This window comes from Macrobrachium rosenbergii, chromosome 12 (assembly GCF_040412425.1).
Source record: "Macrobrachium rosenbergii isolate ZJJX-2024 chromosome 12, ASM4041242v1, whole genome shotgun sequence".
In the NCBI taxonomy this organism is placed as follows: domain Eukaryota; kingdom Metazoa; phylum Arthropoda; class Malacostraca; order Decapoda; family Palaemonidae; genus Macrobrachium; species Macrobrachium rosenbergii.
Genome location: NC_089752.1, coordinates 29,631,574 through 29,656,026, shown reverse-complemented (window position 1 = coordinate 29,656,026; position 24,453 = coordinate 29,631,574). Strand labels below are relative to the sequence as shown.

General features: G+C 37.6%; 1 protein-coding gene across 13 annotated transcripts in view; it reads right to left on the bottom strand.

Annotated features, from left to right (window-relative positions):
- LOC136844479 (WD and tetratricopeptide repeats protein 1-like) overlaps nucleotides 1-24,453 on the bottom strand; it is a 157,986-nt gene that overhangs the window by 55,184 nt on the left and 78,349 nt on the right. For all 13 annotated transcript variants that reach the window (XM_067113758.1, XM_067113753.1, XM_067113755.1 and 10 more), the window contains exons 4-8: nucleotides 17,515-17,626; nucleotides 16,685-16,872; nucleotides 16,301-16,502; nucleotides 10,211-10,325; nucleotides 2,232-2,426 (exon numbers count right to left, since the gene is read on the bottom strand). In XM_067113758.1, coding sequence (XP_066969859.1) covers nucleotides 2,232-2,426; nucleotides 10,211-10,325; nucleotides 16,301-16,502; nucleotides 16,685-16,872; nucleotides 17,515-17,626 — 812 coding nt within the window. The remainder of the gene's footprint in view (nucleotides 1-2,231; nucleotides 2,427-10,210; nucleotides 10,326-16,300; nucleotides 16,503-16,684; nucleotides 16,873-17,514; nucleotides 17,627-24,453) is intronic.

Sequence of the window (24,453 nt, the reverse complement as noted above, 5' to 3'; positions counted from 1 at the left end):
GTTATTGACAGATTGACCCACCACTCTTACACACAAGAGGCTGCAACAATCGAGTAGTCTGCCCTAATGTACCTACGGACACTGCTAGCCTAAGCTACTGCTTACCTACATAAGAAACATTACTTGTTACTGACAGACTGACCCGCCACTCTACATACATACAGCTACATCATGCGTGTCCCATCGTTCTGATCGATAGGACAAAAGATCTGTTTGGACATGTGCTTTGTCACTGGCTGTGACCTAATGAAACAAACCAAAACCTAACCAAACCTAGAATTTCGTGTCCTGACCTAACCTAACCCAACCCAATCTAGCCTGACTTAGGGCACCATGCCCTGACATGGCCAAGGGGCTTCGCCCCCCTGTAGCCCCTGCTGTTTAACCCAGTAACTCAAACGTGTGGATAAGTTTGTCTAGTTGTTCCGATTGGCAGAACTAATGATCTGTTCAGACACGTGCTTCGGCACTGGCTATGAACTAACCAAACAGACCAAAACCTAACCTAACCTAGAATATTGTGTCCTGACCTTACCAAACCCAACCCCACCTAACCTTACTTAGGGTGCCGTGCCCTGACCTGGCCAGAGGGCTTCGCCCCCCCCTGGACCCACCACCATTGTAACCCAGTAATAGACTAGCCCTTAATGGTGGTAGGTCCAAATCATCATTATTCATTATGCAATGTTAACCGCAAAGATCTCCATTGGAGGGGTGAGTAGAGCTCTTGGCTAGCACGCTATTGGCCCAGCATTCGACTCTCTGACTGGCCAATGAAGAATTAGAGGAATTTATTTCTGGTGATAGAAATTCATTTCTCATCATAATGCTGTTCGGATTCCACAATAAGCCGTAGGTCCCGTTGCTAGGTAACCCGTTGGTTCTTAGCCACGTAAAATAAGTCTAATCCTTCGGGCCAGCCCTAGGAGAGCTGTTAATCAGCTCAGTGGTCTGGTTAAACTAAGATATACTTTTTTTTTTAAACCACAAAGAAAGAATTGCACCGCTTCCCTTACTCAATATCACTGCTGTCCGACCACAAGGGTACCAGCCTCGGCTTCTTTACAGCGATTGGGAGTTCACATGAATCGGAAGTACAGTGAACCCCCCGTATTCACGGGGGATGCGTACCACACACCCCCGCGAATAGCTAAAATCCGTGAATACTCAAAACCCCTCTAAAAACACTTAGAACTGCCCATTTTGATAGTTTAAACACATGAAAAACCCTGTAAAAATGCTCATACCTGAGTACTTTAATAGATTTATCACAAAAAGTGCATTTATTCATGAAAAATATATGAAAATACAGTAATTAGTGAATATTTCTCAGTGAAAAATACCGCGAATGGGCGAATTTTCCGCCAATAATGGCTAGATATGTTTCACAGAGAAACCCACGTATGCGTGAGTCCGCGAATCATGAGAACACGAATACTTGGGGTTTACTGTAGAGTACTAGGTCCATGTCCATGTCTTATTGTTTTAGGCCGGGAAAGTAAATCAAGAGACGGGGGATGTCGGGCAGCTTCTGAATGGATAGACACGTTTAATTAAATCCAGAAATGCCCGAAATGGACACGGAATAAATTCTAAATATCGTTCAGGGGTAAAAATTGTCAGCAGACACTACGTTAAGGAACAACAATTTTATTGTGACACTCCACCTCGGCGGTCAAAGACAGAAAGAAAGGGTGACTGTGGGTCATGGCATAGGTCTATGAAGTATATCAATCAGATACATTCTGATTGGTTAGATGTATTTAATCTATGGCCCTAGGCAATGACCTGGGTCAAAGGGACATACGATTGGACGGAATTAAATTTCCCACGATCAGGTCGTGGCAACGTACGGCGGCAGCCTTAGGAACTACAGGGTGAGACGAGTGCCACACTACAGCCATCTTAAGAACTACGGGAGAGTGGTGCTGCGTGGCACCATTCATGTCAACTGGGTAAGAGTTACTTTCCACTAAAAAAATTGTCAATCGGCAAATTCAAGCAAACTAGCCAGGTAAGTTACTTTTCAGGTAGATTTCAGCATGCTGAACATCTTTTATTCTATGCAATTTTTCATTTGGAGTTGTTGTTAATGAGCTATAGGTACGTCCTATGGATATACAAACTACCCAAATTTTTTTTACTGTTTTTCAGCAAGTAAACCTATGCCCTCTCCTACGATTGTGTACCACTGAAAATCAACCTCAAAAGTCGAAAATTCTCTGTCTTACCCTTGGAGTGTAACTTTGGCAGAGAAGGGGGTACATAACTCCTGGGATGAAGTGGAGACGTCATATTGAATAGGTAAATATGCTCCCCTCCAAGGTTTGCTAAAAGATGTGTGCCATCTGCACTGTATGTCAGGTACGTTGTAGCAAGAGACCGATATCGTTTGTAGTATTCCTTTAACTTATCTGGTAGATGACCTGAAAGAAAGATCAGAGTGGTTAAGTTTACATGTTCAAGTTTCAAACATCTTCAAGTTTCGAATCATAACAACTATCTAATTTAAGCCATTAAATAAACAGTGTAAATTTTTCAAATATTTGCAAATTCATCCCTCATCCTTCCTTTCAAACAAACGTTGGCTACACTAACACAATGAAAATTAACAAATTCTTACATGAAGGCTTTCACACCTCATTAGATAAAACACTTATACAGGCCAAAAATTAATTCTGGAAAACCATACTTTCAAAGTTAACCCTTAAACGCCTACTGGACGTATCATACGTCGACTAAAATTGTTTGTTGGGTGTCAAGTGGACGTACCGTACGTCGACTACAAAAAATTTCAACCTTCGGTCAACTTTGACTCGACCAAAATGGTCGAATAACGCAATTGTAAGCTAAAACTCTTACATTCTAGTAATATTCAATCATGTACCTTCATTTTGCAACAAATTGGAAGTCTCTAGCACAATATTTCGATTTATGGTGAATTTTTTAAAAACTTTTCTTTACGCTCACAACTGGTAACTCGGCGAAAATTTCAGAAATTCTTTCGTCATTTTGTCGTAATTTTTGCACTGTTTTATATTAGCCGTTACATAAAGTTTTTATATGAAAATGTGTGCAATTTCATGTAAAATACAGCAAAATACAACCCATGGTTGTAGCTTTTATCAGTTTGGATATATTTTCATATAAACCACGATAACTGCCAAAATTTCAACCTTTGGTCAACTTTGACTCGACTGAAATGGTCAAAAAACGCAATTGTAAGCTAAAACTCTTACATTCTAGTAATATTCAATCATTTACCTTCATTTTGCAACATATTGGAAGTCTCTAGCACAAAATTTCAATTTATGGTGAATTTTTTAAAAAACTTTTTCCTTACGTCCGCGCCAGAAATTCTTTCGTCACGTTGTCGTAATGTTTGCACCGTTTTATATTAGTCGTTACATAAAGTTTTTATATGGAAATGTGCACAATTTCATGTAGAATACAACAGAAAATAACTCATGGTTGTAGCTTTTATCAGTTTTGAAATATTTTCATATAAATCACGATAACTGCCAAAATTTTAACCTTCGGTCAACTTTAACTTGACCGAAATGGTCAAAAAACGCAATTATAAGCTAAAACTCTTACATTCTAGTAATATTCAATCATGTACCTTCATTTTGCAACAAACTGGAAGTCTCTAGCACAATATTTCGATTTATTGTGAATTTCTGAAAAAAAAAACTTTTTCCTTACGTCTGCGCGCGGTAACTCGGCCGAACATCTCAGAAATTCTTTCGTCACGTTGTCGTAATGTTTGCATCGTTTTACATTAGTCGTTACATAAAGTTTTATATATGAAAATGTGCGCAATTTCATGTAGAATACAACAGAAAATAGCTCATGGTTGTAGCCTTTTAACAGTTTTGAAATATTTTCACATAAATCACGATAACTGCCAAAATTTCAACCTTCGGTCAACTTTAAACTCGACCGAAATGGTCGAAAAACGCAATTGTAAGCTAAAACTATTACATTCTAGTAATATTCAATCATTTACCTTCATTTTGCAATAAATTGGAAGTCTCTAGCACAATATTTCGATTTATGGTGAATTTTTGAAAAAAACATTTTCCTTACGTCTCTTGTGGTAACTCGGCCGAACATCTCAGAAATTCTTTTCATCACGTTGTCGTAATATTTGCACCGTTTTATATTAGTCGTTACATAAAGTTTTATATATAAAAATGCGCAATTTCATGTAGAATACAACAGAAAATAACTCATGGTTGTAGCTTTTATCAGTTTTTGAAATATTTTCATATAAATCACGATAAATAAATTCAACTTTCGGTCAACTTTAACTCGACCGACATGGTCGAAAACTGGAATTGTAAACTAAAACACTTACAGTCTAGTAATATTCAATCAATTAGCTTCATTTTTCAACAAACGGGAAGTCTCTAGCACAATATTTCGATTTATGGTGAATTTTTGAAAAAAACATTTTTTTACGTCCGCACATTACGAATTCATGCATCATTTTGTGATAATATTTTCTCTGTGTTGCTTTGATCGTTTTACAATTTGTTATATACCAAAATCATCGCAATTTAGTGTACAATACAAAGAAAAACAAAATAACCCGTTAGCTTTAACCGTTTTGCTCACAGCGCGATTTGTATAAAATTATACAGTATATGCAAAATGCTTTTTGCACTGTCATATATTTCAATATTTATATATGATAATGATATTTTTTTTCATTTCTGATGGTTGCATACTAAACTTCAGGCAATGACAAAAAAAGGAGCCAAAAATGAACTCTTAATCTTAAAAACTCAGCGTGCTGTGATTTTTAAAAAAAAACTTTTTTTCCGCTTCGGCGCTAACTCTCGAACGCCGCCGGCATATGGGAGACGTTTTTGTAAATAGAGGCTCGGCATTTAAGGGTTAAGAGAAATCACATACTTTATTATTATTATTATTATTATTATTATTATTATTATTATTATTAATATTATTATTATTAATTATTATTATTATTATTATTATTATTATTATTATTATTATTAATTATTATTATTATTATTATTATTATTAATATTATTATTATTATTATTATTCAGAAGTTGAACACTATTCATATGGAACAAGCCCAACAGGAGCCACTGACCTGAAATTCAAGCTTCCAAAGAATATGTTGTTCATTCAGGAGGTAAAGGGAAATACAGAGAGAAGAGATCACTCAATAAAAAAAGAGAAATAAATTGACAAATTAATAAATCAATAATGCATTGCATCTTCGCTTGAACTTTTGAAGTTCCCATTTCGTGATATCCGCCGAGAGACTGTTCCACAGTCCATCGGTGTGAGGAATAAAGGATCTCTGGAAATGAGAAGTTTGACAGCAAGGCATATTTACTGCATATTGGTACCTATATTGTATAAAGAAGTCTACCAATCAGGTTAGTTCCCAAGGCTATTTACAGTAATGTGTAAGCAATAATATATGTTACCAATCTATAAGGCTGTATATTCAAGTTGTACCATCCTATGTATAATTCTTATACAAAAATCTGCTATAAATCCTTATGGCTAAACATTATACATATATATTCCAGTAATGTCTATATCACACCATTCACAGTATTCCCAAACATATCCTTCAGGCCAGCCCTGTAAGAGCTACATAAATGAACTCTGTAGTCTTGTTTAACTACTTAATAATAATCATCATCATATCAAAATTACTAACACCACTTGATACATATTATCAAAACTGTAAAAGCGATCAAGGAAAAATTCCCAACATGCAAATTCCACATAAAAAAGAAGCTGAAAGTTGTATGAATTCAGGAGATACATTATCAATACATACAAAATAACTTCAGTTAATACTGCAAAATGCTATTGCACTGTACTACTAATATTATTAACCCTTAAACGCCTACTGGACGTATCATACGTCGACTAAAATTGTCTGTTGGGTGCCAAGTGGACGTACCGTACGTCGACTACAAAAAATTTCAACCTTCGGTCAACTTTGACTCGATCAAAATGGTCAAAAACGCAATTGTAAGCTAAAACTCTTACATTCTAGTAATATTCAATCATGTACCTTCATTTTGCAACAAATTGGAAGTCTCTAGCACGATATTTTGATTTATGGTGAATTTTTGAAAAAACTTTTTTCTTACGCCCGCGCGGTAACTCGGCCGAAAATTTCAGAAATTCTTTCGTCATTTTGTCGTAATTTTTGCACTGTTCTATATTAGCCGTTACATAAAGTTTTATATATGAAAATGTGTGCAATTTCATGTACAATACAACAGAAAATAAGTCATGGTTGTAGCTTTTACCAGTTTTGAAATATTTTCATATAAATCACGATAACTGCCAAAATTTCAACCTTTGGTCAACTTTGACTCGAGCGAAATGGTCGAAAAACGCAATTGTAAGCTAAAACTCTTACATTCTAGTAATATTCAATCATTTACCTTCATTTTGCAACCAATTGGAAGTCTCTAGCATAATATAATATTTCGATTTATGGTGAATTTTTTAAAAAACTTTTTCCTTACGTCCGCGCCAGAAATTCTTTCGTCACGTTGTCGTAATGTTTGCACCGTTTTATATTAGTCGTTACATAAAGTTTTATATATGGAAATGTGCGCAATTTCATGTAGAATACAACAGAAAATAACTCATAGTTGTAGCCTTTTATCAGTTTTGAAATATTTTCATATAAATCATGATAACTGCCAAAATTTCAAGCTTCGGTCAAATTTAACTCGACCGAAATGGTAAAAAAACGCAATTATAAGCTAAAACGCTTACATTCTAGTAATATTCAATCATGTACCATCATTTTGCAACAAACTGGAAGTCTCTAGCACAATATTTCGATTTATGGTGAATTTCTGAAAAAAAAAAAAAAAACTTTTTCTTACGTCTGCACGCGGTAACTCGGCCGAACATCTCAGAAATTCTTTAGTCATGTTGTCGTAATGTTTGCATCGTTTTACATTAGTCGTTACATAAAGTTTTATATATGGAAATGTGCGCAATTTCATGTAGAATACAACAGAAAATAACTCATGGTTGTAGCTTTTATCAGTTTTGAAATATTTTCATATAAATCATGATAACTGCCAAAATTTCAAGCTTCGGTCAAATTTAACTCGACCGAAATGGTCAAAAAACGCAATTATAAGCTAAAACTCTTACATTCTAGTAATATTCAATCATGTACCTTCATTTTGCAACAAACTGGAAGTCTCTAGCACAATATTTCGATTTATGGTGAATTTCTGAAAAAAAAAAAAACTTTTTCCTTACGTCTGCACGCGGTAACTCGGCCGAACATCTCAGAAATTCTTTAGTCATGTTGTCGTAATGTTTGCATCGTTTTACATTAGTCGTTACATAAACTTTTATATATGAAAATGTGCGCAATTTCATGTAGAATACAACAGAAGATAGCTCATGGTTGTAGCTTTTATCAGTTTTGAAATATTTTCACATAAATCACGATAACTGCCAAATTTTCAACCTTCGGTCAACTTTAACTCGACCAAAATGGTCAAAAAACGCAATTGAGGCGCCTAACGGCAGAGTGTCGTAAGCGACACAGTCGCCGATTTGGAGTTAAGCACACCAACGTCATCTCTAACCCTCTAGCTGTGGGGAGAAGAAATTTCAGTTCAAATTTCCCGCAACAACAAGGTCGAAATTCTCGTTTTGTAACATTACTTCTTTTCTTTAGTGATGCTACACATGGCTGCACTTGCTGGTCTGGGTGGCAGAGAGTCGCAAGCGCCCGTGGTGCATAAACCAATCATGAGTCCAGACGCCCTGCCACACCTCCCGCACGGCCAATGAGAAAGGCTAGCCATCAGCGGAGGCGCTGGCTATCACTGCAATAAAAAACATTCTTGTACCTTCCTTCCCCATGATCGCCTCTGGATTTAATGTGCTTCTTTTTGTTCTTTATTCATTAATAATACTGGTTCCTCTTCATCATGTCCGACACGAATGTAGATGACAATGTTCCAGGACCTTCCAGGGGCAGAAAGAGAGTCCGGGACTTTGCTAATTGGAAGCAAAATGTAGCCAAAAGCTTACGTTACAAAGGTGAGGCGTATGTAAGCTGAAAAGATCTGGTTCCATTCATCCCCCAGATTTTCATGACATACTTCAACCAGCTTTTTTGTGATCAAGATACCCTCACTGCTACTCCAGACACCAAGATACTCCTCATGAGAATGACGTGGATAATGATTTACTGGACTATGACGTCTGATTCTCGCCTGAAATAATTGGCGCTTACGTTTTTTCCAATCAAAATGTATTTTAGCCATTATTGACGGCAATTATTATTGTTTTGCAGGTGAGACGACTGTATCAGCCTCAGAGTATTCTGATTAAAATATCTTATTATCTTTCTACTGCTATTTTATTGTTTAAAGCATTAGCTTTTAGGTCTTTTTGAAGTGAACAAAATCACCTAGTTATTCCTGTAAGATTAAGATAATCAAGGAAATTATCCAGAATGATAAATAAAACAAAGATAATATCTTTGGGGGTCCTAGAGGGTTACAGGGGTATTGGTGTGTGTTTTTATGGGATTCAGTGTACCGGAGTATAAGATTGATTTCAAGATGAATGCAGTCATCGCTTTATCTTTCGGCATGCATTAAACTCTTGGCTATTTTACAATGATGGTTTGAAAGCAGACACAATAACCTTTATTTTAAAACAAACCCCAGTGTCGTACCTCATTTAAATGCTGAGATATCGCATTCTGAAAGTAGCCAAACTTTGACTGCGTTTTTCTCCAATTTTAGTTTTTGGCGCTTGAGACACTCTGCCGTTAAGCGCCTCAATTGTAAGCTAAAACTCTTACATTCTAGTAATATTCAATCGTTTACCTTCATTTTGCAATAAATTGGAAGTCTCTAGCACAATATTTCGATTTATGGTGAATTTTTGAAAAAAACATTTTCCTTACGTCTCTTGTGTAACTTTCGGCGAACATCTCAGAAATTCTTTCGTCTCGTTGTCGTAATATTTGCACCATTTTATATTAGTCGTTACATAAAGTTTTATATATGAAAATGTGCGCAATTTCATGTACAATACAACAGAAAATAACTCATGGTTGTAGCTTTTATCAGTTTTGAAATATTTTCATATAAATCACGATAAATAGAAAAAATTCGACTTTCGGTCAACTTTAACTCGACCGAAATGGTAGAAAACTGCAATTGTAAACTAAAACACTTACAGTCTAATAATATTCCATCAATTAGCTTCATTTTTCAACAAACGGGAAGTCTCTAGCACAATATTTCGATTTATGGTGAATTTTTGAAAAAACATTTTTTACGTCCGTACGTTACGAATTCATGCATCATTTTGTGATAATATTTTCTCTGTGTTACTTTGATCGTTTTACAATTTGTTATATACCAAAATCATCGCAATTTAGTGTATATTACAACTAAAAAAAATTAACTCATTAGCTTTAACCGTTGTGCTTACAGCGCGATTTGTATACAATTATATGTTTTTTTTTTTTGCTGTCATATATTCCAATATTTATATATGATAATGATATTTTTTTTCATTTCTGATGGTTGCATACTAAACTTCAGGCAATGACAAAAAAAGGAGCCAAAAATGAACTCTTAATCTTAAAAACTAAGCGTGCTGTGATTTTTTGAAAAAAACTTTTTTTTCCGCTTCGGCGCTAACTCACCGAACGCCGGCGGCATACGGGAGACGTTTTTGTAAATAGAGGCTCGGCGTTTAAGGGTTAAACAGCTCACCCAGACCACTGAAGTATGATTACTAACTCTCATAAGCCTATACCAAAGGATTTATTCATACATATTCATACTTCAACATACATTCATGTGAATATTTGTATAAACATACATATACACAGTATGCATATATATATAATGTCACGATGTGTATCAAGTACTTAATCATTAGTTCTTTTGAGATCTGATGCCAAACTAAATATGACACTTCAACAATCATTATCATTACACATAAACATGGAAAAAGAAGTAAATATGTCAAAATTATAGGAGGATATACGCATTACAAGGCAACATCATGAAGAAAAAAAAAAATAAATAAATAAATAAAAAAAAAATATATATATATATATATATATATATATATATATATATATATATATATATATATATATATATAATATTATAGCATTTAAAAGGATAGATCTTACCTGGAACTAAATACTGAACACATCCTGAGGGAAGGTTATCTGATGAGGCATCAAGTTGATTAGTGGCATAGTTGCTTCTTTCCCACTGACTCCGCATAGTTCCACCAGGGGGATACTGTTAGATAAAAATGAACATTAGTGGCCAACATTGCCCTTACTCACAACCTGTCACATGAGATCTTAAAAGACAATACAACTGAAATTAAATATATAGTTAAAAAAAATACAAAATCCAACTATAAGCTGGACTACAGTAGCATGATGTGTAATTCAGACCTTAAAGCCAGCATACACCTATCCACAAACCCTTATAGCAACTGCTAGACAAATACAAAGGGTAAAATGTGGTATTATTTTCCCAAGACAAATACAAATAGTAAAATGCGGTATTATTTTCCTAAAGCATTTTGTACCATCTCAATATGATAGAATCGTTCTGCCTATTCTAACCACCTCTCAGTTCATGAATAGAATAAGTTACGTTTGGCAAATGCAATTTTTTATATTCTGACATTCAACTGTTTTTTTTTTTACTCAATATTCAAACAGAGAGCTTGAAATGCACCATCATCACCAAAATTTGATTTTGTTGTGCATTTTCCTATGGGATTTCAATGACATTTAAATGCCATTACTTGAGAATCTGAATATGTCAAATGATATTCATAAAAAAATAAAACTAAAATATTTTGACATCAAGTATCATTTGTATGATGCATTGAGGCATTTGTTTCATCCTATCTCCAATGCAAGTAGGGCCTGTTGTTTGCTTTGAAGATACCAAAATAAAGTATGTTTATGTGGCTTTAAAATGACACCAAACCCAGCATTCTATCATAGACAGCAAATTTATAGTAAGCATTAAGAACATCTTTAGGTAAGCCAGACCAGTGTGCTTTACCACAAACAAGTTTTGACCTCCCCAAATATGGCAAGGGTTAATAGCATCAGTCATCTGAGAAGTTCCCTCTCTTCTCTTCTTGTGTACTTTTGGTTTTAATTCCTGTCTAGAACTTCCTAATGGTTGCTGACATCCTGCCTGCAAATTTAACATCCACCAGTTCTATAACAGACATCCTTTCTCACCACATGTCCAAACCATCTCAATTTCTGAAATTGTGATCTATTTTCCAGCCTCTGCACACCATACTTCCTACTAACTTTCCTAAAGCACTCAAGCCATGATTCTGAGTTTGTTTCTCAATAAGCCCCATTACTTACAATAGCCACAATTTGTGGTTATCATTTTGTACAACCACTCACTGAAAGATAGATGGTGATTGACTGAAATCCCTGAGGTTGTTCAGACAAGGACCCACCATGAAAGTCCTTACTGCTACAGTGTCCAAGTTAATACTCAGAAGGCGGATGTTGTACTTGGGTGGGGTATCCACTTAATCTATCAAAATTTCCTAAGTCTCTGGTCTGTAGGAAAAGACATGGGGTAGGACAAATACTGACTGACCCCTTCCCAAGACCTTTCGGGAAGTGGTTACTCCTCAAAACCCCCATATCCTAGGAGAGTTTCCTTCTGGATCAAACAGGTCATTTCTAGGGCTTATGCAGAAATGTAAAAGGACTTGGCTCAACTTGGATCAACACCCACAATGTCTGGGCTATCCCAAACTCAGTGGAATTATAATATCATACAGCACTAACTTCTGCCTAAAGGGCAGGAATGTGATGTAATTCCACTTTCTCCCAATTTGGCCACAAATTTCTAAGTATTTGCTTATATAGCCCTATAGTTGCTGTGGACAAATCTTAAGAAGAGATATTGTGGGGGTATTGCTACTTCTCACTCCTCTTAACATTTCCCTTTCTTTGGCACTTTCATTACAAATGAAAACTCTAGCCCTACACTATAGCAGAGTACTCAAGCTGGTGGATCCCACTTTCTCTGCTCAGTACAACCACAGTATTTACTGGCCAGACCTTTGGTTACATTATTCTCATAAGCTGCACTCCAAGTCAAACTTCTGATAAGGATTCTACTTGAATTGAATTTGCCTCCTGGATCTCAAGTCCTCTTCTGAAGGGGACTTCTCTCTTGTCCTCTCTCTAAATAGGGATTCATGGAATTTATAATTGAAGAGTTGTAATAAACACAATTTTCTATAGTACAAAAACATCTTCCATACAAACAGTTTACCCAGAAATATATCGCCCTTCTACCATCCATGTTCATTTAGTATTGTACCTTGATATGGCACAACAGAATGAGCGCATATGTAGAGCAGTGAGAGGGGGTTCGGGCCAGATAGCGTAGGTTCATTCTTTACAAGATTAAAATGGTGCAAACGAGTTCTACAAAGAATATGACATTATATGAATACAGTCATACCCTGAACTTACGCAAGGTTAGGTTCCAGAACCCCTCGCCCAAGGTGAATTTTCTCGTAAGTTTGGCATGGTCTCTAAAAATGCTAATAAATGCTTATTTCTAAAGTTTAAACACTAAATATGACCCTAATCATGCTCAAATTATTAAGATAAATTTTAAATGAAATTAGAGTTACTGTAATTTCATTTAACAGTTAGCTTAATACATTACCCTTAAAAAAAGAAATAAATGGTTGACATAAAAATTGAGAATTGGAAGAGAATTTCTGTCTCTCTCCCCTTCCAACCAATCTATTTTTAGAAGTCATCTCAACCTCTTTTTAATCCTTAAACGCACAACTGGACGTATCGTACGTCAACAAAAATTGTCTGTCGGGTGCCGAGTGGAAGTACGGTACGTCGACTACAAAAAGTTTTTTAAAATATTTGCTGAAAAATAGTTATAGGCCTAGTTTGCGAAAGATTTTAAATCACGCGCCTTGAGGGATACTGGGAATTCACGGATCACACTGTTGTTTTGTTTACAAGCGTTACCCAGCCGCGCATGTGCGATTTCTTTCTTCTCGCACTAAAGAGCATCAGCGACACATCTCAGAAATTCTTTTGTCACTTTGTCGTAATTTTTGCATCGTTTTATATTAGCCGTTACATAAAGTTTTATATATGAAAATATGTGCAATTTCATGTAGAACACAATAAAAAACAACCCATGGTTGTAACTTTTATAAGTTTTGAAATATTTTCATATAAATCACGATAACTGCCAAAATTTCAACCTTCGGTCAACTTTGACTCGACCGAAATGGTCGAAAAACGCAATTGTAAGCTAAAACTCTTACATTCTAGTAATATTCAATCATTTACCTTCATTTTGCAACAAATTGGAAGTCTCTAGCACAATATTTCGATTTATGGTGAATTTTTGAAAAAAACTTTTTCCTTACGTCCGCACGGTAACTCGGCCGAAAATCTCAGAAATTCTTTCGTCACTTTGTCGTAATTTTTACACCGTTTTATATTAGCCGTTACATAAAGTTTTATATATGAAAATGTGTGCAATTTTATGTAGAATACAACAAAAAATAACTCATGGTTGTAGCTTTTATCAGTTTTGAAATATTTTCATATAAATCACGATAAATAGAAAAAATTTGACCTTCGGTCAACTTTAACTCGACCGAAATGGTCGAAAACTGCAACTGTAAGCTAAAACTCTTACAGTCCAGTAATATTCAATCAATTACCTTCATTTTTCAACAAACGGGAAGTCTCTAGCACAATATTTCGATTTATGGTGAATTTTAGAAAAAAACTTGTTTTTACGTCCGCACGTTACGAATTCATGCATCATTTTGTGATAATATTTTCTCTGTGTTGCTCTGATCATTTTACAATTTGTTATATACCAAAATCATCACAATTTAGTGTACAATACAACAAAAAAAAATAACTCATTAGCTTTAACCGTTTTGCTCACAGCGCAATTTTTATACAATTATATATGAAATTTTTTTTTGCGGTCATATATTTCAATATTTATATATGATAATGATATTTTTTTTCATTTCTGATGGTTGCATACTAAACTTCAGGTAATGACAAAAAAAAGGAGCCAAAAATGAACTCTTAATCTTAAAAACTAAGCGTGCTGCGATTTTTTGAAAAAAAATTTTTTTCCGCTTCGGCACTAACTCCCAAACGCTGCCGGCATACAGCAGACACTTTTGTAAATAGAGGCTTGGCGTTTAAGGGTTAATAATTTCTTTATTCTGCGTCTCTTTCTCTTTATTCTGAAATGCTTTTTCATGAACAAACAGTGTTTTTTACTTTGACTAATACAACTCTTAGTTATTATGTTTCTATATTTTAGAACATATTTGCCACACTAGCGCATTTACACTTCGTAGACGGTACAGGTCAAATTAGATCAATTTAAACTATCTACTGTACAGGTAAAGACGTACAGAGAATTAAGAAGTTGTAAAAATGTGTGAGTGCTAACTATGAACAAGAGAGAGAGAGAGAGAGAGAGAGAGAGAGAGAGAGAGAGAGAGAGAGAGAGAGAGAGATAAGGGTTGTCCTTACTTAAGAGAGTGAAATTATTTATCAATTATTACGGAGACTGAGAGAATAACATACGAGAGAGAGAGAGAGAGAAAGAGACAGATATTGTCCTTACTTGAAATATCAAGTTAAATTATTTATGAATTATTACGGGGAGAGAGAGAGAGAGAGAGAGAGAGAGAGAGAGAGAGAGAGAGAGTTATTCTTACATTAGATATCAAAAGATGGAAATTCAGTATTAAACTAACTTTTAAATTAAATTAAAGTTACTGTATTTTCATTTAAAAGTTAGCTTAATAAAATACCCTTAAAAAAAGAAATAAATGGTTAACATAAGAATATAGGGGTGTGTGACTCCCTCCCCAATTCCACCGATCTATTTTTAGAAGTCTTCTCAACCTCGTTTTTAAAAACTTCCTTATTCTGTCTCTTTCTCTTTGTTCTGATATGCTCTATGTTCTGAAATGCTCTATGTCTCTATGTTTTAGAACGGTGCATTTACAGTTTGTAAACAGTACAGGTAAAATTAGATCAATTTAAAATTATCTACTGTACAGTTAAAGACATACAGAGAATCATTACTGTAATACGTAGGTTGGCTAACTTCGAATGAGAGAGAGAGAGAGAGAGAGAGAGAGAGAGATAACAGTTGTCCTTGCTTAAGAGAGCGAAATTTTTTATGAATTATTATGGACAGAGAGAGAGAGAGAGAGAGAGAGAGAGAGAGAGAGAGAGAGAGAGAGAGAGAGAGAGAGAGAGAGAGAGAGAAAATTACAAGAAACATTTGACCACAGATCAGCAACACTCCCCTTCTTGCCACGTTAAACAGCTTTTGCCTTCGACCTTCTTACAAAAGACGAGGGAAGAATTTGTTTGTTTAAAATAATACGAATTTTGTAATTACAGTTTTATTATTATTATTATTATTATTATTCAGGACAGGGTAACAGGATGCAATGGCTGTAATGCGCAGATTTTTCATCTTTTATCATAAAGATGAAAAATCCACGCATTACAGCCACTGCATCCTGCGATCCTGTCCTGAATGATGCCCTAATGAGAAGGGCGAAACTAGTCGACACCCCATGAGAACTATTATTATTATTATTTAATTTTATTAATCTTATTAATATTTGAAAATTAGTATTTATCATTAGGTAAAAAGTTTATTTATCATACAAATAAACATACCTGTATACATGTACCATAAAAATTCTCTCATCTCACTAAAAGAGAGAGATAGAGAGAAATTATTACTTTTAATAATATTTAATGTTACAGTATTTAATTTACACATAAAAGCTTGAAAACTTATAAATTACATAAAAATTAAACAAACACTATTGCAGAGTTTCTCAGTGTTCACAAATGTTCGCGTGTCTGTGGAAAACTCGTGTATGACCATTAGTTAGGTTCCAATGAAAAATTCGTGTCTGTGAATTCGTGTAACTCGAATCGCACAAGTTCGGGGTATTACTATATCATGTTTATATGGGAAATGTTTTAATATAATAAAATATTGTGTTGTTGTGCATCCCTTTTACCTATTATATCATCACTTTCTTGCTCTTTTTCCAATTCTTCTGGTTATATACTTTCTTTCATTGGGATTTCAATTACAAGCTAAAAAACTATTCTTGATACTGCTCAGTAAACAAAAAAATAATAAAGCATAGAACTTACTTGCAAACTGGTCAACTTGATCATTCTCCTATCATATATTCTTATATATGGATCACTTGCTCCAACTGCTAATAACTCAGGTTTTGTAGGATTAACCGTTATGCATTTGCACTCAGCAGTTCGACCAGCGTGACACCTCAAATTTATCAATACATTGTTGGTTTGCGAGTTACATGTATGAGGGGCTCTCATGTCATATAACCTGAGGGGAAAAGTATCATGGTCAGAACATAATCTTGTCATTTCATTAACTAAATCTATCCAATATACTTTGTCTCTATGGGACAGCTCCATGCAGGAAAACAAACAATGATCATTGTATTCAGTCAGAATAATTCTGAAAATAATATTCAATATTAAAACAGCAAGTATTCACAAACTCACATTACAGTGCCATCCTCAGATGCAGAAAAAAAGGCATTTGGTAATGTAGGTACCGTTGCTATTCTCTTGACCCGTTCACAATGACATGTACACAACTGAGTAACATCTCCTGTCTCTACCTCTCGAACTTCTATTTTTCCATCCCCTGCACCTGATATGACTACACGATCTTCACTTTGAGGTAGAAACTGCAAGTACATTTTATTCTGTTTACAAAGAGCTTCAATGATTTTCTAGTTATTTTCTAATAAAGTCTAGTATACATTATAAGGTCCTGTTTGTTCAGAAGAGATGTAAAAGATATGATACTTTTTAGTAAAAATAATTAAGATCTGTTTGTTCAGAAGAGATGTAAAAGATATGATACTTTTTAGTAAAAATAATTAAGATAATAGACATTAAAAAATTTTTTAAATTACTACAAAAGTCAAAATAAAAACTATACATTGATTGATTTTATGAAATTTAGGTAAAAGCCTGAAATTAAGCCATAATGTACAGTAATAGCCAGTTAGTACCTAAAAAACATAAAAGTTAAAAAAAATGTGCATTGCATGATATGCAATCTCAAGTGGTCTTTCATTAGTAAAACAAAATTAATTAATTCTAAAAAAAAAATGCATATAGATACACAGGTATCAGGAAACAAATGACAAAAGTTCATTTCATCCAAAAATACTTAATCCAGTAGCAAATACAGTATATCAATCATGATACACACATAGCACAACTTAGATAAAAAATGTTAAGTTACAATAACTCATAAAAAGTTTTTACTAAATGCTTGAACAAGCACAAAAGAATAACTAACAACTCTGTAGTAAAAGTACCTTGACAGAGAAAATGTTGCCCCTGTGACCAGTGGGTAGCGTCTTTATTCTCTTCTGACGGTACACGTCCCATAGTATGATATTGTAATCATCAGATCCAGAAAGCAGCAAGCTAGAATGACAAAATATACAGTATAAAAGAGTAAACTTTACTATTTCCACTATTATGACTTCAACATGTATTGTGTTGCAAGACACTCGAGGTAATGAACGGATAGCACTAGATACATATAAAACTTTTGAAGCAAGAAATCACAGTGATACACTGAAATCCTGTCTTAAATCTACTCTTTCATAAGTGGTTAAACTTTATTAAAAGCATTCTTTTATTCTTTTTAACAAAATTACTTTTCCTTTGTAGACAATCAAAAGGCATCTAACTTTTAGAATAAAATGACTAAGTACAGTACTTTACACACAGTGATCTTGCAGTACAAGAAATCAGATGATGTGGTTTCAATGATTTGCTAATGAAAATGACATTTTATAATAAAATAAAGTTTGATATATATTTACCAAGTAATTACATAGCTATTAGTTCACTTACATGGCAGCTTGAATTCAAAATTTTGCGGGTAACACTTCACACATCTGTGTAGGTGACCAGTTCCGCCCACTAGCGGAAATATTAGGAACGACTTTAGCAGATAACTTCAATCTGTTCATGCCTTATGTCTGTCAGCGGGGAGGAGGGTGGGCTCCCATCATGTAATTACTTGGTAAGTACAGTATATAAAAAACTTTATTTTTTATAAAAATGTCAATTTTGTATAAGTAACTTACCAAGTAATTACACAGCTGATTCCCACATTGATAGGAGGTGGGATACATGGATATATTCTACTCCAAAAACATTATGTAATGAATCTGAAAATAGAAAAAACTGCTAGCATTGAAAACCAATGCTTGTTACCTATCAGCTAAGAGAACTAATGGGATACTGCCTCTGGTAGGTGCTCATCTTGACTTGTCGTGGCGTGGCAGTATAGCCATGGGTCTCCTCCTACTTAGTGGGAACTTTGCTACAAAGGAAGTACTCCAATGGCTAGCAAAGCATGATAGGTGCTCGCCCTTGCCCTGGGCATAGCACCAAAATAAAAACCACCAGACAACATTGTCACAGAGATAAAACCACAACCCATCTGCTGAGAGTGGTGGATGCTTCAGGTACAATGTACCCCCTGGCTCTGCAAAAAACTCGACACCTTATTACAAGGTGAAGAGACAGTAGGAAAAAACAGTCCTATGCTTCCTTACATGATACCATGCCAGTCACTAGAAATGGTCTCGAGGCACTGAAAGATTCAACACTGTTTTAACTTCTATTAAAATTAGAGAGAAACGAAAAATGATTACATTCTCAGTGGTTCGAAGGCAGAATGGACGTATGAGGCATAAAATGTATGCAAGCTAAAGAGGTAGAGGCTATGACATTTTTAGCCTTATTTAAAAGAAGGCAAACTGCTCTCTTAATTCTGAGTGTGCCCCAAGTTAGAAGTCCATGAGGACAACACATTCTAGTTAGTGAATGAAATGGATCTTGCAATATCACCATATGTAGAGAATGGTCCTCTGAAAACCTCCAAAAGGACAGAGACCTCCCTATTATTCCACAGAGTTGGAGTGGGCTTGAACACTTGGAGAATGATCTGGTGTCAGGTTGTAGCTGGCGCCAGAAGTGCTGGGCGCCAGTTGAGCTAAGTGCTCAGGACTGGTAGGCGTTCGTGGGAGCTAGCGGGTGCCCGTGGGAGCTAGCGGGCACATGGAACAAGAGCTGGCGGCAGGCTAGGTGCCAGGCGAGCTGGGCGCCAGACAAACAATAAGCTCATGGCTCTGAAAGCTCTATAGCTGGCGCCAGACAGCAACTGACGCCAGACTGTAGCTGTACAGGCGAGCTAGAAGATCGGGATCACTTGTTAAGAAAGCAAGACGTGGAATGAAAGTAGAGACGTGGAGGACGAATATAATTCCAATAGGACTAAGTTGAACAAAAGTAAAGGACAAATAAGACTGAAACCTAAGGAGGAAGAGGCTGATGTGATGTCCTTGACTTTCACTTAAAAGGCAAAATGTTTCCTTAAGCATTCAAAAATAAGCCCTTTCAGGATGTGATCTTAGTCCGATTCTGTTCATGTAAAAACCCAAAAGCTGTAGCTGGACAGAAGGTTCTCTCTTCTTCAGAGTCCATGATATCCGTTAATTTCTTAAAGGAGAAGGAACAGATCTACAGCTTGAATAGATTCTCGTTATGGCTGAAAATCCCAGGGTAAACGAGGAAAAAAGCGTCTCTCTGTGAAAACACCTTCTCTAAACGTTGACTTGGATCTCACTTGTGCGTCCTAGTCGAAATCAGAGGTCACTCAGAAGGGTGTCTTCTATGTAAGGTTGCCGAGAAGAGGAAGGCAGGAGACCAAACAAGGGACATGTCGGTCATTCAGAACGCATCCAGGCCCCAGAGGACCGGATTCCTTCCTCGTTTGGACGCGTCAAAGACCAGGTAAGGTCTTCAAAAGCTAGGCCCGTGTTTAAGCACTTACTTAAGCATGTATCAATACCCTTTACTGATGGAGTATGAAGATGCAGATCTACTCAGGTACAAAAGGGGTATCTGAAATAGGCCATAGATGTCTCCAAAAGGGGTAGGGACTGCAACCCCAGCTTTGAAAAAGGTCCACTTTGTCTGGTAGAGGGGGCTGGAAGAATGACATCTGCAACCACACTAGTTTATGCAATAAGTCTAATAAAAAAACCTCGTACTGTTGCTTTCTGAGGCTTCAAAGATTCCTTGAGGTGGCAAATAGGATCATAAGACGGTCTGCCCCATGGATTCCACAGTTCCTGCCAGACCAGGGGAAGTAAGGAAGTACCTGCTCTCAGTTCATCTGCAAGAACTTCAGACAACTTGAATGAAATCGAATCCGATCTGTTAACAGTAGAGGTTCTCTTGCTTGGAGAAAAAACGAGGGAGAAAATGCCTTTCTTCTCTATGTATACGCTAGGAATAAGGTCTTGTCTAGAGAGAACTACCACAGTCCAGGTGTAAACTAAGGCCAAGAAGCACTGAAGCTCCCAAGTGAAATCACAATTTTTGAAAGTAAATTGTATTTTTCCTAACTATACAAACCTGAGGTCCTTTACATTAGGAATTACTTTAGGGCAAAACTGGACATGGCCGTTAAACTCTTCAACAAGGTAGTTAGGCAGTAACTACCATCAGATAGGCGGGAATACCTGCCTGCCCAGATGTAAATATTCCAGTTTGCCTTTCGGTCCAGGTTCAGATTAAGGGATGGCATGAGGCGGGCATAAAATGTAATGTAAAGGACCTCAGGTTTGTATAGTTAGGAAAAATACAATTTACTTTCAAAAATTGTAACTTGTTCCGACATGATATACAAACCATCGGCCCTTAACATTAGGAAAACTCACTGGTTGGAGGGAGGAATCTGAGTAAGTCTCTTGAACTGACTGGAGCTCTGCACACCTGGGATACTCCTCCTGGTCAAAAGAGCGAGGAGGAGTACCGTGCCTCTGACATATTGATCGGGGTGTAGGAACTGTAAGATCAAACGTCAGATATTGGACTTTTTTGCATGAGTGAGGAAATGTAACTCCTACGAAATAGGCTGGAAGAATCTTAGAGCCAGAGGCAGTAAGGAAAACCCGAGATAGGGTTTCAGTTTCCCTATTGCCAGTCTCTCCTTCCTCCCCTTACTAGAGGAAGGAGCGGAATTGCTTCTATAATTCTAAAAGAAAAATAGAACGGGTGCTCGATGTGCAGTCTTACCGCATCAGACGCCAGGTCCAGCAAGTACTGGTTCGAGTCCTATTCTCATCCCGAAGGAGGAGAAGCAGGAGGACAGGGAAGGAGGAGGAAGAGAGGCCAGTCACTCTCGGTATCCTTCTCACTTCCAGAACCAACACCTTAGGCAAGATGCTACTAATCCTCTTGAAGGAGCCGGATAAGTAAACACGACTTGTTGAGCAGCCACCACAGGGGCAAGGAATAAAGGTTCCAAGGGCCTATGGGCAAGACCACAGGGAGACAACAGTGTGGTCTATGAGACCACACCTTGTTTCCAGACCGACAGAAACTTCCGGAATGCGAGGGATGGACCAAGCCATTCACTTCGTGAGCTCTTGGGGAGAAGGCACCGGTATCGTCATCTCCAGCTGCTGAGTACCTCCTTCGATCGCTTCACAAAGCCAGAAGAAAGATGTATCTTTAGACACTTCTTCCTTGGGAAAGATAGTACTAAGGAACACATCGATGACATCCAAGTTAGGAATGTTGAGCCTTTTCAGAAAGTACCAGGGCTCCCTAGTAGGACAAAGTAACAACTGATCTGGATCATCAATACAATGTCCAAGGAGGAGGGGAACAAGAAGGACTTGAACCCGACAATAGATGCCAATGGATTCGGAGTCCACTTAAGACATCTGAGGAGTCGAGGTACTGATCCCCTTCACCTGTTCTTCCATCTTCTACACCACGGCCGGAGTGAGATAGATGGTCCTAAGAGGGCACATCTCTATCCTACGACTCTATCCTACGACTCTCGTAAGGGCGCATGCAGAGCACGGGACAGAAACCCTAAACAAGTGTCACATGCCACCCAAGTAACAGTTCCCTGGGACAGCAAGACCAAAGCAGCTTCTCATCCATAGCTAAATCTCGACTGAGGAGAAGAAGGCTACTTCAGATAGAAGACTAGGTCACAAGGGCCTACATTCTTCACAAATGAAAAGGAGAGAAGCAACCCTCGCAGAGAAGACGAGGACATCCAGACTTGAAGAGCGACTCTGACCCGAGAAGAAGTTCTGTCAACGACACCAACCAGTGAAGATGGATCCAGTCCCTGGGACAGTGTTGCACAGGACTTCAAGAGATATCCAGCTATATTCGTTGCCACTCAACGAGAAAGCCTAGCTTGCAAGGAAAGCTGGAAGGTGTCCCAGTCCTGAATACACAGGGATGTACTGCCTGAAGAAATGCTTCTTGTGTGGCTGCTACAGTAGGTTGGGTCAAGCAGAACTCTTCCCGGTGCCTTGGAAGCAGAGCTATCAGGTCAGGCAAAAGGCAAAGTCTTCCAGCATTTGTCTGTAACTCAGGGTGAGCAATGCTTGTGAACCCCTAGCGAAACAGACAAATACGGAGGGAAAAAAGTAGATATCGATTTTCCCGAAAAAGACAGCATGCCTCACTGTAGCGGCCCCTTGGTCTGGTACGAAGAAGCGAGAGGCAACAGAAAGACGGTAGGGATCTTTCAGTTGAGCAGTCTCTTCGTGAATCTTTGTGAGGAAAAGAGTGAAGAGCACGTTCCATCCTGATTACTCAAACCCGAGGCAGAGCTCGGCTACTACTAATACATCCCCACCCCGGGAATGTATCTGGCAAGTGAGCTATCGAGTGCGCTATAGAACACTCAAGTACCTGCAAATGTCGACAGATGAAACAGAAGAAAAAGACAATTCCCTCTTGTTTGTCGACGAATGCCACTACTGTGGACTAACTGTCTTGGTCACACACTCACACACATTCAAGACAGTCTTACAGGTGTGCGCCTATTCCTTGATCGGTGACTCCAGAAGTAGACACACGATGTGAGGGGAATATACAAGCATATTCAAAGTTTCTTTCAATCAAGCATTAGCCTAACTCTTTCCTCATATTTCGAAGAGGAAAGAAGGATGGAGAATGGAAGCAGACCTCCATTCTCCACCATGGGACAGCTTCTGCAAGATGACAGGATCCCAAGACAATTAGCTCTAGCCGGGCTGGCAATTCCCAAATTGGGAGCACAGGAGAGGAAGCGGGATGGAGGGTTGATAAAAAGAATTGCCGAGACCCAAGGGAAATAGATACTTCTCCTCAAGGAATCCATTCTCAGGTCTCAGCAATGTTGCTGCCAGCTCCAGAGACTCGATAAGTATCATTTCATCCAGGCATCTGCAGTAGAACTTCTTCCCAGTCGATACTTCTTTCTCTCTTCCTTTCCGCCATCCTCCCTCATGGAGAAGCGGGTGGAAAGAGACACAGTTATGCGCACTTTCCCAGAAGGGGAAAAAGAGGGCTATGTGTTCTGCGATATTCTTACAAAGCCTAGGACTTCTTAGGAGTTGAGGGGGGGCTGGCTTGAACTTAAGGTTGAGCCAAGATGACTAAGACCCAAAGAACTTAGCCACTGTCCAAAAGACAAGGCAGTGCCCTGGTACGAACCTTGATTACTGCTGTGTCTGGCAAATCTCTGAAAGAGAAAGGCAGAACCAAGTAAAGGTTCATTCCTAAGGACCGAGCCAACTCGGGACTTATGAAACCGGAGATCCGAATTAGGACAAAGTCCTTCTTCTTAGCACCAGAATTGCCCAGAGATTGCCTGGATAGGAACAGTCTCCAGAAGGCAGGGTTCTTTCCAGGAATGGTCGCACGGAGAGAAAGCCTAAAAGTGAGGGATCGTGGATCTATCAGGAGACTGCCTGGAGGAAACCAACACGTGCCCTCCAAGATCGCCGCCTCTCGTTGCGGAAGAGAATACCCTTCACGGCAAGGAGAAGCAGAGAGAGAACCCAGTCTGGTTACACTACGAGACAATCGGGGGACCAACACCCAAAGCACGCCAGGCAGCCAAACTCCGAAGACAAATTTGTCAGACCTCTCTCTGTCTGTCTCACGCCTCTTGGAACAACCGAGAGGAAAAGAAAACAGGTGAGGAGTAAGAGTACCCCTACCTGTCCTGCCAGTAAGACCAGCAGGAGAGGCAGACCATGAGCGATAATCAACCAAAGGAGACTATTGCCACACGGGAAGAAGAGTGCTTGTGCCGTGGCAAAGCGCTTTCCTGGGGAGAGCAGAAAGTTCACTCAAACAGTGCCAAGAACCTGATTCGGAAAAACCGAGTGGAGCCGAGCCGAGCTGCACCGAACGAGCCGATCACGCGA